The following is a 17,698-nucleotide window of genomic DNA, read 5'->3' as shown; positions in this document are numbered from 1 at the left end:
ATGTCGACCTCCCCTCTCATCTTGATGTCTTGGAGGAAGTCGTGGATGCGGCCTTGGCTGTCACAGATGCCACCCTATGTCCCATGTCAACGACACGTCACGAAACACGACGAAGAGAGGGGCGTCCAGACCACAAAAACAAAAGGTGGTGGTGCAGATGCCTGCGATCGATGGCCGGGGAGAAGGAGGTGGGGGAGGTGAGCGGTGGAGCTGGGCGTGTATGCCACAGCCGATTCCATCGCTGCCAGAAACCACAATGGAAACCGTATCGGTGGCGCACACAGACACGTGCCTTATGCACACCCAGGAGAGAAGTGAAGCAAGAAAGGATGCATGCCGTCGACGAAGCAGGTCGAAGACAGGCGGCGAAACCAGCGGCGGGGAGGGTGGCGCGTGCAGGAGGCTAGCAAGAAACCCCCAAACCGTAAATAAGGAGCAGATAGCAGGAGGTGGTGCCGCCACATACGAAGCCGTGAAAGAGGAGCCAAAAGGGTGGGAGCGGTGAGGCGCAACTGAAGCGAAGAAGGGGTTCGAAGCGCAACAGTATTGACGATGTCCCGTACTTTCATGGACCTGTTTGGAGGGGGTGGGCGGGTGGGGGATGGTACTCACCGCGCGCCAGCGGTGGAGCGGGACACGTATGTGCGTTCCCCCACTGCGTCCATGACGCCGACATACTCTTTCATGTGGTGCTTCACGCAAGACATCAGAGAAAAGCAGAGGTGGAGGCGGAAGCGAGGAGTTACATCGCTGGTGGCGGCGGCGGTGGTGTGGGGGAGGGAGGGGGGTCAGGGGGCATCCGCTCCCAGAGACACACACACACATACGGAGACGCATCAATCGCCCCGCCCCCCTCCGCTGGCCTGCCTCTTTGTTGTCTCACGGAACAGAGGTGGGAGGCGGGGCCGCTTTTCGACCACACCGCTTTCCCGGTCCTCCCTCCGCTGCCGCGCACTGGTAAGCGGGAACAGCCGATCTGGAACGCCGTTGAAGTAGCCGTCCATCCACCGCATAAACCGCGCCGCGTAGCTTGCCGGATCGATGATGGTGGGGTCACGGCGGGTGTAGCCGAGCATTGTGTCTAGGCTGGACTTCATCTTCGACTCGAGCACCTTGGCGGAGGAGTACGGGTGCAAAAAGTCAATTATGCCCACGCACACGCTGCCGTCGCCGACTGAGACCATGAGCGAGTAGTCCATGATGCCGCTGTCCGCCAGCAGCGCGGTGTCGCGGGAGAGGTGGTCCATCAAGAGACTCTTCGCCTCTGGCGTGCAAAAGAAGAAATTGCCCAGCCGTAGACGCTCTTGAACAAGGTCGACGTCAAGGCGCACCGCAGCCGTGTGCTCTGTTGTGCGGTTGCGCTGGCTGCCCTTCAGGTCCCACTTCTCCCGCACTGGTCGCTGAAACAGAAGCTGCTCGACCACCATGAAGTAGTGCGTTCCGTCCGTAAGAAGGCCCCACAGCTGCGGTGTGGCGTCGCCAAGCGCTGCGCCGGAGGACGTGGCGGGCGACGTCGAAGCTCTGCTGCGCGAACCTTGCACGTGAACAGCGTAGAGGCCCATTATCTTTCCCAGCGTTGACTGCGCCTCAAACAGGTGCGCACAGGTCTCACCGTCAGACGGCTGCTGCTGCTGCTGCTGCTGCTGCCGCTGCAACGACGTGTAGTGCTCTTCCATCCTCGCAAAGTAGCGGGGTGCCCACTCTCGGAAGTGGCGCAGCTCCATCGGTTTCACGGACTTGATGAGAAAGCGTCCGTCCTGCGTCACAAAGAATTTCGAATGCGACTTGCCGCCATCGGTGCTGAAGGGCCGACACCGCACCAGCGCTGCACAAATATGAAAGGGAGCACCGTCCGTGTAGAGCACGTGAAGGGCTGCAAAGCTGAGGGGGAAGAGCACATCCACGGTGATGGTGGGCTCCGCATTGCCACTGCCACCACCGATCATGCTGGCCACACTCGCGGCACTGCTGAGCGTCGCCACCGCCCCACCTGCGAGCCCAGCAGGTCCGCCGACGCCGAGGTGCACCACCGACTGATACCCGGAGAGCGTGCACTTCAGCGACGTGGGCAATGCCGCATCTGATCTGCTGCTTTGGCGAAGCACCTCGAGCGCCTCCGTTGGTGACAGCTGGCTTACCATCGACAGCAGCGGCGGCTGTCCCGATCGCGTGGCCGGGCTCGCGTCCAGCGATGATGCAGTGTGTGTGCGTTTCACTGCAAAGGCGCCATGGGGTGTTGCCGATGCCGCCGCTGCTGCTTCGCTGTCGACAGGCTTGTTGAGTTCGAGCTCCGTGCCGGCAGCTGCACCCTTCGTGGTCGATGGTATACAAAGCGTGCTGGGTGGAAGGGGCCGATAGAGGTGAAGCAGGGCTGCGGCGAGGATGCTCGATGGCTCAGCTAGGCGAATCCACTGCGCGCGCTCCTTGTGATAGAGGCATCCGTCCAGCTGGCGAAGGCAGGAAGGGCATTCAGCCGCGGTAGCCGCGGCAGCGTCTGTGGGGGTAGTGGCGGGACTCTTTGTGGTGGCCCTCCGCTGCGCGACGTGCCAGCCGCGATACGCGGCCAACAGCGCGGGGAGAAGACGGCTGCGCATATTGGCAAGAAGAAGCACCACATCCGCATGCCCACGCTGGCGTGCATCGTGAAGGAGCGAAAGCGCATGCTGTACGTCTTCCGACAGCTGGCGCAAGTCCCTCGTGGAACGCTCCAGAGTGGGCATCGACGACGGCCGGGCGGCGGCGGCTGCCTTTCCTTCCGCGTCCTCTGGAACGTGCGCAGCGCCTACCGGGGACGCTGCAGCCGGCACACCTGCCTTGGCGTTCTCCAGCTGATCCATCCGATCCAGGGAGGTGCGGGTCACCTGCTGCAGCTCGGCGAGAAGACTCTCCATTTCCTCGGCGTCGTCTCGGGCGTAGAGACAATCGACGATGCTCATCGCATCCCCCTCAGAGGAACCCTCCCCCTGTGGTGCGGGATCGGCGCGCGGCATCATGGTTCGCGCGTACTCGATGCGAGACAGAGACACTGCCTCCACCAGGAATGTCACGGCATTGGCGTAGGCGGAGACATTGATAGCACCGGGTTCCTGCGGCTGCGCAGCCGTCCCTAGGGAATGAAACTGGAAGTGCAACTGCAGATTCGGCTGCGCAAATCGCCTCGAGAGCGCGGGTATCCAGCCGTACAGCACCCACTCCAGGAAGGCGGCGGTGGAGAGGTTGAGGAGATGCGGCTCGCAGACTTCCACCACCGCGTCGACCGGGGCGGCAGCCACGACCACCGCATCCGCCGCCGCTACCCTCGCATCCTCGTCCATCACGCGGATTCGAAGAGAAAAGTATCCTTTCAGGTGCGCAACGAAGGCGGCTAATGCATGAGTGTCCAGCGGCTCCGCCGCGGCCAGCGCCCTCGCAGCGCTCTGCCGCGATGTAACCTTGTGAAACGCCAGCATCTGCGCAGCACCCAAGACGCCCGCGAGACCACTCTCAGTGAGTATGGCTGCTGCAGAGGGCAGAGGTGGACTGATCGACGTGGTCACCTTCACTCGATGCGCGCCGTGCAAGTAGAGCATCTGCGACTCCGTCCCGGCGCAGCGGTTTACCAGAAAGTGAAAGAGGCTCTCGTCACCGGCGCCGTAGAAGGTCAAGGCAGATTTCTGCTGCACCACCGCGTAGGCGTTCGCCGCTGGCGCCTCAGCACGTCCGAGAGGCGGGCTCAGCAGCGGAGCGCTGGATGACGCTGATGCAGCGCCGCTGGCAGGTAAGTCGTGGTGTGAGCCACCTTGGAAAAGCGTGAGCGAGCCACGAGAGGAGCCGCGCTCGAGGGACAGCTCGGTGCTCCGCGACTTGGCCAGTGTGCTCACGACGGCACCTCCGCCACCGCCGCCGGCACCCCCCTCAAACAGCTCATCCATGTGCACAATGTTCACCACGATGCTGTCCTTCAGGGCGGACAGCGCAGCGGGACTCGCGGCGTCGCGGCACGCGGACTGCACCGACGACGGGAAGTGGCATCCGAGATTCATGGTGATGGCGGCGGCGGCGGCGGCTTCCTCTGCGGTCGGCGCCGCACCACTCACGGAAACAGGCAGGTCTTTGCGTACAAGTGCAGCGGCGCCGTGTGCCTGCAGAGCCAGATGATAGGCAACGGCAACTGCCTCTCTTACCACTTTCTCCATCGTCTCCCACTGCCGCTCGCCGTTGCTGCTGTCGTGCGCAACAACGCCACCGCTCGGACTACCGCCGCGGAGGATGAGGGTGTGGTACGACAGCGCGTCGAAGCCGCGGAAGCCGCAGCAGCGCACTTCCTCTGCCAACTCGAGCACCTCGAAGCGGGTGCAGTGACCTAGCGGCGCTGTGGTGGCCAAGTCGCCAACGCCAACGTACTGAAGGTCAGCGATGATGTCAGCACGCAAGCACCATGACAGCTGGACAAGAAAGTCACGACCAACGTCCAGCATGAGGCGCATCTGGCCCTCCTGCTCGATGCGCGCGCGCAGGTAATGGTGCATGCCGCCCTCGACAACAATCACGTCGGGGTGCCACATCACCAGCCGCTGGAACAACTTGTCCAGATAGCCGCTGTACGAACGCACATATTCAACGAGGTCTTCGGTCGGCTGCACTGGGTAGGAGAGGTGGCCCGCGAGCAGCAGCACGCGCGGATGGTCGCACGGGCTCATGGCTCGCTTCGAAGGAAGACGTCGACGGTTTACAAGGCCCGGGTACACGATACACTGTGCCGGCTGCGCGGGGTCGTGGATGAAGAAGCTGGACAAGTGGTCCAAAATACTGGCGTCGAGGGCGACAGCGGTGTGGCTCACGATGTGCCAGGCGACATCAGCGAGGTGACAGCACAGTCGCGATCCACCAAGGTTAGGGAAAGAAGATTGAAGCGTGTGCTGGATACGCGCCTCGAGGTGGGTCGTGCATGCTGCGCCGAAGTCGTTCAGGAATCCGCGCAGCGGCGCCGGAGCGTCGGCAACGGGAATGACGGCTGCGCTCCCCATCACGCCATCATTGGGGTCCGATGGTGACTGCGTCACATCTTCTCCTAGGAAGAAGCGTGCGTGAAAGTCGGCGTGGCCGCTCAGCGTCCGCACAAGTGCCCCGGCACTCTCCAAGGCGGATGCGCACGGGCTTGTTCGCTGCACCGGGAAGGCGCGCGCTTCCTTGTTGGTCAGAGCCTCCTGATGAGCTCTCCGCCACTGCGTCATGACCGACGGCGGTGGACGCCGAACGCGGCCGATGGAGTACGTGACCTCGCGCTCCTCTGCTGTCTCCGCATGCATTGCTGTGCTGCCCAGCAACTCGGGGGCCACCATGTAATGGGGGTCTTCGGCTTCCGACTGACGCGCCGTTACGAAGAAGGGCGGGGTACGCGGTGGGGCGGGCGATGGCTCCTCTTCAGGAAGACTCCTCTCGCTGAGTCGCATTGGCGTACTCACCTTTGATAGCGGCGGGCACGGTAGTGACACACTCGGCATAAGCGGCGGCGGCATCTTCGCCCCCAATGGGGCGGTGCTGTGGACTGGGAGCGAAGAGGGTTCAAACTCGTCATGCGACAGAGAGGCTTCGCGCGCAGCGTTCTCTGCAATGGTGGCAGCGCAGCGACAGCAAAGACGCATAGAAAGCTCCGCTGCGGCCGCGGTAGCGCCCGCCGCCGCAGCGGCCCCGTCGCGGCTACTGCTGACGACTTCAGTTTTCTCAGTAGTCTTCCGCGCTTGGGGTGATGTCGGCGTGCTAAGCGGCGTAGCAGGCGACGACGAAAACCACTGGTAGACGCTGAAGACAATGTTTTGCGGTGTGGAGGCTGCTGTTGATAGAGGGTGGAGGCACTCGTAGCAGAATACCTGACCACACCTGCGGCAGTGGTGGCGACGGCGAAAGGCCGTGAACTTCTTGCCACACCCGCGACATCGCAGTGCATACTTGTCCTCCACCCATAGAGAGCGATCTGTTGGCATCTTCAACTCAGGGGAGACGAGGACGCGTGGTGGTGGTGGTGGTGGTGGGGTGACGAAGAAGAAGTACACGGGAATACAGCGGTGGCTGCTTTGGGGGGGGGGCGGGGAGGTGCTACCTCTGCAAGTATCCGAGTCGATTCTCTCCTGTCGGAGAGAGAAAACGCCAACGCGCACAAGCCCTAGGGGACAAGCAGCAGCGACGGTGCCAACGAAATGCGTCTCGGCAGAGGAGAGGGGGATGTGTGTGGGACACGGGAGTCTCATGAACCATCCATTGTGTGGTGCACCTGTCTTTGGACGATGGGAGCGCGCGATGATGATAAGCTGCGGGTGAACACTCAGCGGGGTGCATGCGTACGTGCACACCCTGCTACCGCGGAGAGTAGCAATAGAAAGAGAGTGACGGAGGGGAGAGGGAGGGGGCTCTCTTGCGTGAACCGGAGCGTACGGGAGCGTGGTCATCCAGAACACGTGTCCGCTACTCCCACGCTAGCAGAGCAGGGGTGGGGTGGGGTGGGGTGCGGCGCGGCGGGGCGAAGAGGTTCCAGGTCACTGTAGACATCGGCATCCAAATGGCCTGTAAAAACCGAAGAAATTGAGCAAGCATACGGCGGTGGCGGTGTTCGCACATTCGGGGAGGGCAATGTTTTCCTACGAGTGAGCTACTGGGGATGAGGCGGGGAGAAGGGAGCGCCATCCTTGACGGCAAGCAGCCGTCACCACCCTTCTCCATGCCTCTCTTTCGTTTGAACAGTGAGAGTTCTCTACAATGCCATGCTCGCCGGTGTGTGTGTGTGTGTAGAGAGAGAGAGAGAGCCGCCCAACACCTTGACCAACCGTCCGTCCACCCTCCACCGGTGGTTTTCCATGTTTCGCTTCTGTCTTCGTTTTCTGTCGTTTAAAGCCTTCATTATCGCCTTTGTGCATTGTCACTGTCGCATCGCAGTCCACAGGCGTCCTCTGTAATTACATGGAAAAGGAAACACAAGAGTTGAGAGGGAAACACGGCCAAAGGGCAGAAACAACACAGTGACAAGAACCATCACAGCCATAGCAATCTCCACCGCTCAATTCCTCCGAGGCCCACTCGAGCCGTCAGTTCTCTTCGTCCCACTTCCCCTCCGGCGTGAAGAGAATTCAACAGGGCCACGACGTCGCACTTTTGTGTACGTCGATGCCTGAGCCCGATAACACGTACGCGCAACATACGCGTCGAAGGAAGGAGAGTGAAGGATCCCCAGGAGGAGAGAGGGACACGGAGAGGGAGATGGGGGGGGCAACAACAACAAAAAACAGCAACCACCCCCCATAACGTAGTACCACCGTCCGAGATGACGCACGGGCGCACAACGCACCAACGTTTAACAGATGAGACCAGAGAGAGAGACGTTCAGCACGACGTCGTTTTTTTGCTTGAACCGTTCGAATATTACATGCGAAGGGAAGAAGAAGAGAGGGAGAGAGGGGCTTCACGTCGACCCGCGATCCGGGAAGTAAGTTCGGGGAGGATCGTCGTGGGTGCTGGCGCGCGCAATCATGGCGATTGTGTTGATGCGGGATGGGGTCCGGTCAAACTCATTTTGCGACGAGGGGGTACAAGAGCACCGCCTGAGAAAACAAGCAAACAACAAAGGATCCTTCAGAAGATGTCCACACGGATGACAGAAGGCACCCCCGACATCAACACATCGTCCATCCGCTTCACTCCCTTTAAGAAGCACAACAACAACAAAAGAAAAATATTTCCAAAGACACCTGCACCTCTCCCAGCATCCATGCGCCAAGCACGTCACAGATTGACGTGAAAGTAAGCGTAGGAAACATGATGCGTGTAGGTGTGCGTCGAAGGGTAAGGGGTACTGGGTGAGGTGTGGGATAGGCAACAGGGGCACGCCGACCTCTCTCTTTTCCTGTGTGCCGCTGTGGGTGCGTTCCAGCTTCACCGCTAGCACACGGAGAGTGCCCCCCACCCCTTACCCTTCAACGAGAACAGACAGAGACGAAGACAGCCAAGCAGACGGCACTCAAGAACAACAAAGTTACACCCTTACTCTCACACGCAGACGCAGAGGGTCGGTAGTGGTGGTGGTGGTGAGGGGGGGGACGCATGTTGGATTGCTCATGAAATATGCATGAGCAAAAAAACGGGTCGGTCGTGGGGAGGGGGAAAGGGTACACACCCCAAAAGAAACGTGGCATCCGTCAACAGGCGAGCGACCACACATGAAAAGGGGGAAAGAGGAGCAGGGAGGGACGAAAATAACGAGCACATGCGAAAGAAGCACTCAGAGGCATGGCGGAGTTCGCAGTGTGTGTGTGTGTGTGTGTGTGGAGGGGGGAGGGGGGACTGGTACCGGAAAGGGAGCAAAGAGAGACGCCCGCACCAACGCCAAAGAGGGGAGTCGCCAGCAAGATGAAGCGCCGTCACGCGTGAGCGCTCTCACACGCTTCATGCGAGGGTTTCCGCGATAAGCTTCTTCTCTTCCGCCACGTGCACGGAGCCGTAGCCGGTGGACGGCGATGCTGCAGACGGGCGGCTCACAACGTTGACGCGCGTCTGCTTGAGACCGAGATGGCGCATCAGGCTGTTCATGCGGGGCCGCATGTGCGTCCACATGCCCATGTTGCGTGGTTCCTCCTGCAGCCACACAAACTCCGTGTTGGGGTTACGCTGCGCGTACTTCTCCATCACATCCGCCACCTCCTCCCACGGAAACGGGGCCAGCTGCTCGACTGTGACGAGGACGACGTCGTCGTGCACGCCTGGCGTCTCCTTCTGCATGGCGGTCTTCGCATCATTCACAATGCTCTCGATTTGGCCAGAGCAGAATACGACCTTGCGGGCCACCGTGTCCTTGGCGCGCGCGGTGTCAATGACTGCCTTGAAGCTGGTCCCCTGAGTCATGTCCGACAGCTTTGATAGGTTCGGCGCACGCAGGCGCGCCTTCGAGAACAAATTGATGAGCGGCTTCGCAAATTCGCGGAGTCCTTGGCGGCGCAGAAGATGGAAGTAGTTCGCCGGAGTGCTGGGGTAGGTCACCTGCCAGTTGTGACGACGGATGCGGATTTCGAGCGCCTGGTCGTTGGGGAAGTGGCGAAAGTCCGATGGCACTCGGTCGCTGTCGTCGCTCAGCTGCAGGAAGCGTTCCACGCGAGCAGAGCTGTGCTCGGGGCCGGCGCCCGAGTAGCCGTGCGGCAGCGACAGAACGAGGCTACTGTGCTCATTCCACTTCTCCTCGCAGCAGCTGAGGAACTGGTCGAAGATCACCTGTGCACCGTTAGCGAAGTCGCCGAACTGGGCCTCCCAAATGGTGATGGAGCGGGTGTTCTCCATATTGTACCCCATCTCGAAGCCGCAGACGCCGAGCTCGGAGAGGGAGCTGTTGGAGATTGTGATGAGCGCCTGCGAAGGCGACAGCATCTTCACCGGGAAGTACTTGAGGTTCGTCTTCATGTCCGTAATGCCGGCGTGGCGCTGGGTGAAGGTGCCGCGCTCGACATCCTCGCCAGTCAGCCGAATCGGCACCCCTTGCATCGAGAGCGTCGCCAGCGCCATGAGCTCTGCCTGACACCACTCGATTGCGTCCCCCTGCTCCGTGCCCTTCTTGCGCGCCGCGTACGTCCGCTCCACCACCGGGTGCGGCTTCTGCATCTCCTTCGGGATCGACGCCAGGCGCAAGCCGGCCGCGCGTAGCGTCTGCGTCTCGACGCCGGTGTCCACCGCCGAAACCGGCGGCGGCACACGTGTGGCAGCGATCTTCGCGGACGACAAATCAGCCGAGGTGTTCTCGCTTTCCGGGTCAAACACGGGCATGACTTTCACGAAGTTCTGCGCGCTGTTCATGCGGTCGTACGCCTGGCGCAGGACGCCCTCCCAATCTTTGTCCTTCGCTTTGGCCTCCTCTGCCGTCAGCACGCCGTCCTTGATGAGGGTTTTGGTGTAAATGTCTACGACGCTGGGGTGCTGGCGAATCTGGTGGTACAGCTGCGGCTGGGTAAAGTCGGGCAGGTCGGTCTCGTTGTGTCCGTAGCGGCGGTAGCAGACGAGGTCGATGATGATGTCGTGGTGGAACTGCTGGCGGAAGCGTGCGGCAATCTTGGCCGCCTTCACGCACGCATCCACATCATCACCGTTGACGTGCATCACGGGAGCGTTGTTCACCTTTGACAGGTCGGTGCAGTAGGCGCTGGCGCGCGAGTCCTTCGGGTTAGTGGTGAAGCCGATCTGGTTGTTGATGACCAAATGCAGCGTGCCACCGACGTGAAAGTTTTCTAGCTCGCAGAAGCCCATCGTCTCGTAGCACGACCCTTGACCGGCAAATGCGGCGTCGCCGTGGATGAGGATCGGCAGCACCGCCGTGCACTCCACGTCGTTCGTGTAGGTTTGCCGCGCACGCGCCTTACCCAGCACCAGTGGGTTTACGGCTTCGAGATGGGAGGGGTTCGGCAGCAGGTCCAGCTCGATGGACTTGTTGTTTGGCAGACTCACGTGCTTGCGCTTGCCGAGATGGTACTCGACGTCGCCGGTAAGGTGCGCATCCTCGATCGCCACACGACCTTCGAACTCGTTGAGGATGGCGCGCAGGGACTTGCGCAGCACGTTCGCCAGGACGTTCAGGCGGCCACGGTGTGGCATGCCGATGATCGCACTCTGTACGCCGAGGTCGCTCGACGTGAGGATGGCGGCCTTCAAGGCCGGAATGAGCGCCTCGCCGCCATCGAGGCCGAAGCGATGCTTTGTGGCGTACTTCAACTGCAAAAACTTCTCGAAGCCACAGGCCTTGACGACGTCGTTGTAGTAAAGCCTACGCTCCTCGGTTGGCAAGGACTGCAGGGAGTCCATGACCTCCTGTCGGAACCAGTTGCGCAGCTCGAAGAAGCCCGACGACATGAACTCGAACCCGATCGGTCCGCAGTAGAGCCGGCGGAGTTGATCGATAATCTGCTGCAGCGTCATGGCAGTGCCACCACTGACGAAGGTCGCCTCGTGGCTGGCACCAAAGGTGACGTTGAAGACATGCGTCAGATCATCCTTGGTGAAGCCGAACTCCTCCGGCGCCAGTGTGCGAGATCCCAGGATACAATTATCGGCGTGGTAGCCGCTGAGCGGGTCGACGTTCGCCATGTGGTGGCCAAACCGCTCGTATTCGCGGATCATCCACGAAAGGCGCATATTGTCGTGGCGCTGCTTTTCCGACAATGACTTGGCGTCTGTCGGGCGGCTAAAGGTCGCCACGACCGGGGAATCGTCACTTCCGGACCGAATCGCCTCCAGCACGGGCACCCAGCTTGGATCGACAAGAGCGCTGTCAGCCTCGTACTGTCGCATGAGATCCTCCACGTAGTGCTGGTTTTCGGCGTTGACAAGCTGGTCATATGGGTTCGGTTTGCGGATCGTGCGGGCGTCCGTATAGCTGCGCATCGCCGACGCGCGGACGGCGACGACACCACTCAGTGCGCGGCGCATCATTTTGTTTCGTTGAATAGCAAGACTGCACGGATCTGTGAGGTGAAATAGAGGGACGACAGGGGAAAAACAGCAGGGTTATAGACGACCAGAGAAAACACAGAAGCGTGTCCAGGAGAGGCGGCTGACTGGTGAGAGAGACAGCGATGCACGTTCGACAGGACAGGCGTGTGCAAAGCTGACGAGCGTCAGCTGCCGGCTACCCCGTGAACGAGCGACTCTCGACAGGAAAAACGGGCCCCCTGTGTCGCTGTGAGCGTGTGCCAAGAGAGAAGGGGGAGCCTTCGGAATAAGGACAGGCGGTATGGCCCCCGTGCAGGTTGTGCTACTATATGTGCGGCTCTGTGTGGGTGCGGGCGCGACTGTACGTGTGTGTGCGTGGTACTGGGAGGGAGGAGGGCACTTGGTGATTCACCACACGCGATCAAGGGAGGGGCGAAGCTCAATACAACCTAAAACTCACACACGCACACAGAAAGAGAGGCGAAAGAAACGCAGTGGCTGACATTGCAGAGGAAAAGGGCGAGGAGGGGCAGTGGGCGCGATGGCAGACAGAAAGTAATATGTGGAGGAGGTGTAGATGGTGCAGCAACCATGTGACGGTACGCAGCTTGCTTTCCGCTTTTGTATCAGCGTGTACCCCCTTCCTCTGCCCGTGCAACGCGAGCTGCACTCCACTCCACTCCAGCCGGCCCTGTCACACCGGCCCACATGGCCTGGCGCGAAGCAGCGGTAGGCATACGCGGTACAGCACTGCGCCGACCCAGTCATCTGGGTACGGCCTCCGTCCAAAGCTCTACACAGCCGCACCCACTGCGCCGGTCGCCACCTGCCGCGCCCTCCTTGGGAGTGGCGCAGGCTCCCTGCACCGCTGGGCAGAGTGAGGGACCGGGAGGGGGTAGGGGAGATGTGTTCGAGCCACGCTGGCACTCTGCCCCCCCCCATCACGTGGGTGGCACAAAGGTGTCCGCCGTCGCACGCCGCTCCGACGCCACGCCCTCCACAACCTCACCAGCGACATCTGCAGCGATACATCGCTCTGACCTCCCCTACGTCGTCGGTGCGGGGCCCTGCCACCACCCGAGGTGGCTGGGGCACTTGGCAGGAGTTGGGGGGGGGGGGCTGGATCGCTTTCCCAAACACACACACACACAGATAGAGAGCGGGGTGTGTACTGGGCCCTGCGGCACCACGCACTGAGGGTTGTCCTCCACACCCACTCCTCATCCGGGAGCGCAAAATGCAAGGAAACAGAAGCAGAAATGGAGGTCACTCCGTCCCTGTGCATTAGCTTCTCGCGAAGTCGCCGATACTACAGAGACAAGTTTGCTTGACCGAAACACGTCGCGGGCCGTCTCCCCTCCCCCGATTCCCACACACACGCACCCACCTACGAGAAAAAAGGCGAGACACACGTGCTTTCTTCATGAGCGCTTGCCCCTGAATGGAAACCCCGAACATCGCTCTTGTGAGTGCGCACTTTTCCCTGTGTGCCGTGGACGGAGAGGAGCAAAGAAAGTGTCGGCGCAAGAAGGCAGTCGGCGCCGCCTCTTCCCCTTCTTGGTCAAGAGCACGCCATTCCTCAGGGTGAGGTCACCTCACTCGGATCATCTTCCTAAAGAGATCGTGGAGCGCTTCGGCAGACTAGCCTGTGATGTGCATTGTCAAGTCATCCTTCGGGTCGCTACCAACGAGTACCACTTGCGGAAACACCATTGAGGATTTCTCCACAAACGGGACATACTTGAAGTAGGGCTCTAAATGGTGCGTACGCTTGAAGATAGCGAGGGAGTTCATCTCCGACGGCACAGTTGCACGGGCAATACCGCGGAGCTGGACGCGGGCGGAGACGTAGGTGACATCATCAGCCGCGCCACCCTTCTCTGCTGTGCAGCAGCTTTCGCACTCTTGCCGAAGCTCGTCCTTTTGCGTCACGAGGAACAGCTAGGCGCACATACGGCAGCTTACTGTGTCCTTCTCGAACCTGAGACCAAGGCAATCCGCAGCCGTCGCTGGTGCGGAGATCGATGGAAATGCGATAACCAACTTCAGTAGAGCTGCTGCCAGGCACAGCGGCACAAACTTTGTAACGCGCATTCCGACAAAGAAGTAGCTGATGAGTGCGAGGACGCAAACGATGTAGGGAGCTGCTCGTGAGGAAGTGCAGATGGGGCGCTGTGGACTTGTCAGGGTGGGGTAGCAGAGGAGCCGAAGGGTGGGGATGGGGAGGGAAGCACAGTCAGACAGAGGCCCACGCCCTCCCCGCGCGTGCAACGCAGCACAGCAAAAGGCCGCTCCCAAAATAGGCGGCCCGCACCTTACGGGACAACGTGGGCTCTGCGCACGTGCACGCACGTACACACCCGCACAGGAAAGGCATCGGCTGTCGATCACCGCATGAGCCCCAAACTGCCCTAACGCGCTCCACGTCAACACGAATCATCACAGGAAAGAGCACGGAGTGTGTTCGCTAGGGCAGGGGAAAGAGGAGGAGACGGATGACGGAGCTGGAGTCACGCGAACGCCGCCGAGCAACCCATTCCGCACCCCCTCCCCCTCCACCCTGGAGAGCTTTTCCGTGACTTGCCCGCTGGCCGTATTTTGCTTTCCTTGTTGATGCTTTGCTGCCGTAAAGCGGACGGGGAGACAGAGAGATGCCCTATCATACATGAACTACCCGCGTATCCGCCGTCACGCGACGGAGACGAGTGGCATACAGCCGCAGCCACAGATACAAGAAAGATAGATGAGGGAGGGGGGAGGGAGGAGGAGGGGAAGGAAATACAAAGGGCTGGTGTCACGTGCACGCACGCACCCCCCCCTCTGTCTCCCTCTGTGCGTATGTATATCAGATGTTGCGACCCTTGCCCTCACCTCCCCTCATTCGGCCTGTAGATGCACAGGTGAGGGGGTGTCATCTGAGAAGGCTATCGACATTGCTGGACGACGAGCAACCCTAACAATGATGGGAGAAGGGAAGCAGAGGCCTAAATATGGACACCAGGCGCAAGAAGCAACGGTGGAGGCATGACAACAGCCGCAATCAAAGTAGCCCTATACAGACACACACGCACATGAAAAGACCCTCCCCCTACCCCCCCAAAAAGAGGACAACGCAGAGATAACAGCCACCGTCTCCGAGCTGCCACCGTACCTCGTGCACATCTGCACTCATCACAAGCGCGGCACCTTTCTCTCCCCCGGAGTCACTGGGGCGGGGCAAGACGTGAAGAAGGCGATAACGCTCCAGGCTCCAGTGAGATAGCTTTCCCAGTATCGCACTGCATCAGCTGCTGCTCTTGTATTCGTACTTTACATCGTGCCTTTGTAGCTGCGGACATACACGCGCACTTTCTTAGAGATACAAGTGGGCAAGCACCCGCTTCGGTGACCCTCTCCTCCCCTCTGTCTGCTGCCATATCACACCCACCACATTACAGCCTACTTTGAAGCGCCGTGAGAGGCGATGGCGGCGACGGTGTGGGCGTAGGTGGAGGTGCCGTTCAGGAGGCGCATGAACTCCTCGTACGACACGCGCGGTGCCACAGCAGGGAAGAGATTTTTCGCCAGCGCGCACATCTCTTCGTCGGAGATGGAGGAGAGCTCCAGCTTGCGCCGCGTACACATCTTGAATTCATCAGACCCGATGAGGCTGTCCTTGGCGTAGTCGGTGATGGCGTGGAACTCTTTCATGAACAGCTGACGGCGCTGATCATAGAGCTTGAGGAACTCCGCCGCACCTCGAGAAGCCGCCGCGTTTTCGCGGCTCTTGCGCTCCTTCTCCTCTGCCTCCTTGGGGTCATCGAGGAACGACGCGGTGGCATGATCGGCGCCCTCCTGGTAGATAGCCTCCCACGGGCGGTTGTCGCTCGCCACCGCACCGCCCTCGGGCATGATGCGGCTGGCCACCTCTTCATAGCTGACGTACGACTCGTTGTTTTTGTCAAAGTACCGTAGCACTGTCAGGATCTCTTGTTCGGTGATGTCGAGGTTGAGTTCCTTCATGATGGACAGAAACACCTCCATGTCGAGGCCGCCGCTCCGGTTTTCATCGGCGAGGCGGAACGCCTCGGCGAGACCCGTGGTGCAACTCTGCAGCATCGCTTGCATCTTGCGGACGATTTTGTTGATGTCTGAGTGACCGAATTCCTCAGGGTTGTGCTCCATGTAGTTCAGCGAGTGCTCGTCTGAGTTGAGGATGACAAACGGGAACGAGTTGAGCACCACGCGCGCGCCGACGTAGAAGTCGTCCGCGCGGAAGTACTCGCCATCGGCGCGGCGCACCTTCTGGCGCTGCAGGAACTTCCCACCCACGATTCCGCTGTTGCGGATGACGGGCTCGAAGATGGAGACGCTGTTGTCGGCCAGGTATACGGCCAGCACGAAGCGGCGCACCTTGTCTTCCTCTTTGCCGTTGTCCAGGCGGGCGAGAAACTTGACAACGGAGTTGGCGAAGCGGTGGCGGCGCAGCTCCTCGTGCTTCTCGTTGTGGTGCTCGCGTACCGTCTCCTCGGAGATCTCGCGGCGCGTCGAGCACGGTGGCACAAACGGCGGCGGCGTGGCGCCGGGAATGGGCGCATGTGCTGTGATGCCGAATTTCTTCGCCATGTGGTCGCGCGTGTACTGGTTGTAGTCGTGGATCTTCACCTGGCGGCCGTAGAGGTTGAGCACGTTTCCAATGCGGATGTCTTCGTCAGTGTAGTAGACGGTGTTCGCGTTCTCCTTGAAGGTGACGGAGCCAAGAGACGAGGAGTCGAACTTGCCGGAGGCGCTTGTCGGCTTCGCGATTCGCTGGCGGCTTAAGAACTTGGGAAACGGGTCGCGGCCGCTATTCTGCACATCCTTCTCGACGAACGCGATGCTGCCGTCACTAAGGAAGTAGTAAAGTGTGAGAAAGTGCTTCGTGCCGTAGAGGCTCGTTGTGTCGTCCCACGTGCAGTCGCACCGCAGCACCTTGCGGTCAAACTCGAGGAATTGCCGGGCCGCCCGTACCTGGGCGGGCGAGAGCATCGTGTTGAGCGGGCTGGACGCCGCGATGGACGGGACGTCGTGCGCCTTGGCCACAGGGCGGCCGCGCATCGTGGTGTACGCGTCCGTCGGCGGCACGATGGCCGGCGGCACCTCTTCCCCAGCCTCTTTGAGCAGGGCCCGAGTGAAGGGGTCGGCGTCGTACAGCTCGTATGTGCGGCCGTAGAAGGACACCGACTCACCCACCTTCAGCTGTGCGGCGGTGATCGGCGTGCCGTCCGGGTTGGGAACGATGTGGCGCTTCAGGTTGGCGGGAAAGGCAAACCCGGAGTTGTCCTGTTTCGGCTCCGTCACGCTCATCGTGCCATCCTCGAGGTAGAAGTTGAGGATCACCTTGCGCACCCGCTCCGTCTCCAGTACACTGTCCGAGACGGGCTCGATGCAGTAGCCGTAGTAGCGGAGCACGCGGCCTGTCGGGTCCTCCGCGCCCTGCTCATCAGCCTCAGCCGCCTCCGCGACGGCCGTCACGGCGGCCTTCAGCGTGGAGCCGGGGTAGTCGCTACTGCCGCCGGTGAGAGTTCGATCTGCTGGCACGCCAGCGATGGCTGTCGCGCAGTCCAGTTTCACACCATGTATCTGGCGACGATCGTAGTTGCGGCGCATCATCTCCTCGCCACAGGACAGCCCCGGCACCATCGGCAGCCGGAACTCCTTCTGCATCTGCTGCGACTGGTGGTAGGCCATGATGTCAAGAGCAACCCTTTCGTCGCCGCCGCCAGCAAAGAGAGAAACGAGGGAGCGAGGAGTGGGGGTGGGAGCGCTACTCGTTGGCGCAGCCTCTACGACTACAAAGCGCTGAGGAGAAAACTATCTACTGAAAACGAAGAATACAGCAGCAGAGCCAGTACGACCTTCCACGGGAGAGAGGGAGACACCAGAGACCCGTTAATGTCTAATGTGGTGCGGATGTTTGTTGAGGGTGTGAAGAGTGGCTACTGCGGAGGGAAAGAGAGAGACAGCAAGGAGGAGGAGGAAGAGGGGGGGGGCAGCAGGGCGAAAGCAGAGACATCAAGGATAAAATGAGACGAGCCGATGACCACCTCCGCCACTTCATGTCGGGTGTCACAACAGAGAAAAAGGAAACCGTGAAGGCATTCGGTGGAAAAGGGGACATATGGCCCCCTCCATCCCTCCCAATCCGCTCTGATTCGTGCACGGCTCGCTTGCAGGCGAACCAACACAGGATAAGGGGAAGGGAGGGGGGAGAGGATGCCACATTGGGGCCGCCTTTGCGCTGAGG

At 60.7% G+C, this 17,698-nt stretch overlaps 3 protein-coding genes and 1 pseudogene across 3 annotated transcripts, besides 1 other annotated feature; all 4 read right to left on the bottom strand.

Annotated features, from left to right (window-relative positions):
- Positions 1–836: 836 nt before the first annotated feature.
- Positions 837–6,227, bottom strand: LMJF_27_0890 (putative phosphatidylinositol (3,5) kinase; the record flags this gene model as incomplete). The annotated part of the gene is made up of 1 exon (XM_003721847.1): positions 837–6,227. One exon carries the CDS (start codon positions 6,225–6,227, stop codon positions 837–839), a length of 5,391 nt encoding a protein of 1,796 aa, XP_003721895.1.
- Positions 6,228–8,412: 2,185 nt separating this feature from the next.
- Positions 8,413–11,433, bottom strand: LMJF_27_0880 (putative 2-oxoglutarate dehydrogenase subunit; the record flags this gene model as incomplete). Its single annotated transcript, XM_003721846.1, has 1 exon — positions 8,413–11,433. The coding sequence occupies one exon, from the start codon at positions 11,431–11,433 to the stop codon at positions 8,413–8,415; it is 3,021 nt and encodes a 1,006-aa protein (XP_003721894.1).
- Positions 11,434–13,074: 1,641 nt separating this feature from the next.
- LMJF_27_0875 lies at positions 13,075–13,527 on the bottom strand (annotated as a pseudogene).
- Positions 13,075–13,527: a sequence feature.
- A 1,344-nt stretch (positions 13,528–14,871) lies between these two features.
- On the bottom strand, positions 14,872–17,142 carry LMJF_27_0870 (conserved hypothetical protein; the record flags this gene model as incomplete). The annotated part of the gene is made up of 1 exon (XM_003721845.1): positions 14,872–17,142. The coding sequence occupies one exon, from the start codon at positions 17,140–17,142 to the stop codon at positions 14,872–14,874; it is 2,271 nt and encodes a 756-aa protein (XP_003721893.1).
- Between the last annotated feature and the right edge of the window lie 556 nt (positions 17,143–17,698).

The sequence above is a fragment of the Leishmania major genome, chromosome 27 (genome assembly GCF_000002725.2).
Source record: "Leishmania major strain Friedlin complete genome, chromosome 27".
Taxonomy (NCBI): Eukaryota; Euglenozoa; class Kinetoplastea; order Trypanosomatida; family Trypanosomatidae; genus Leishmania; species Leishmania major.
This window is presented reverse-complemented; position numbering and strand designations above follow the sequence as displayed.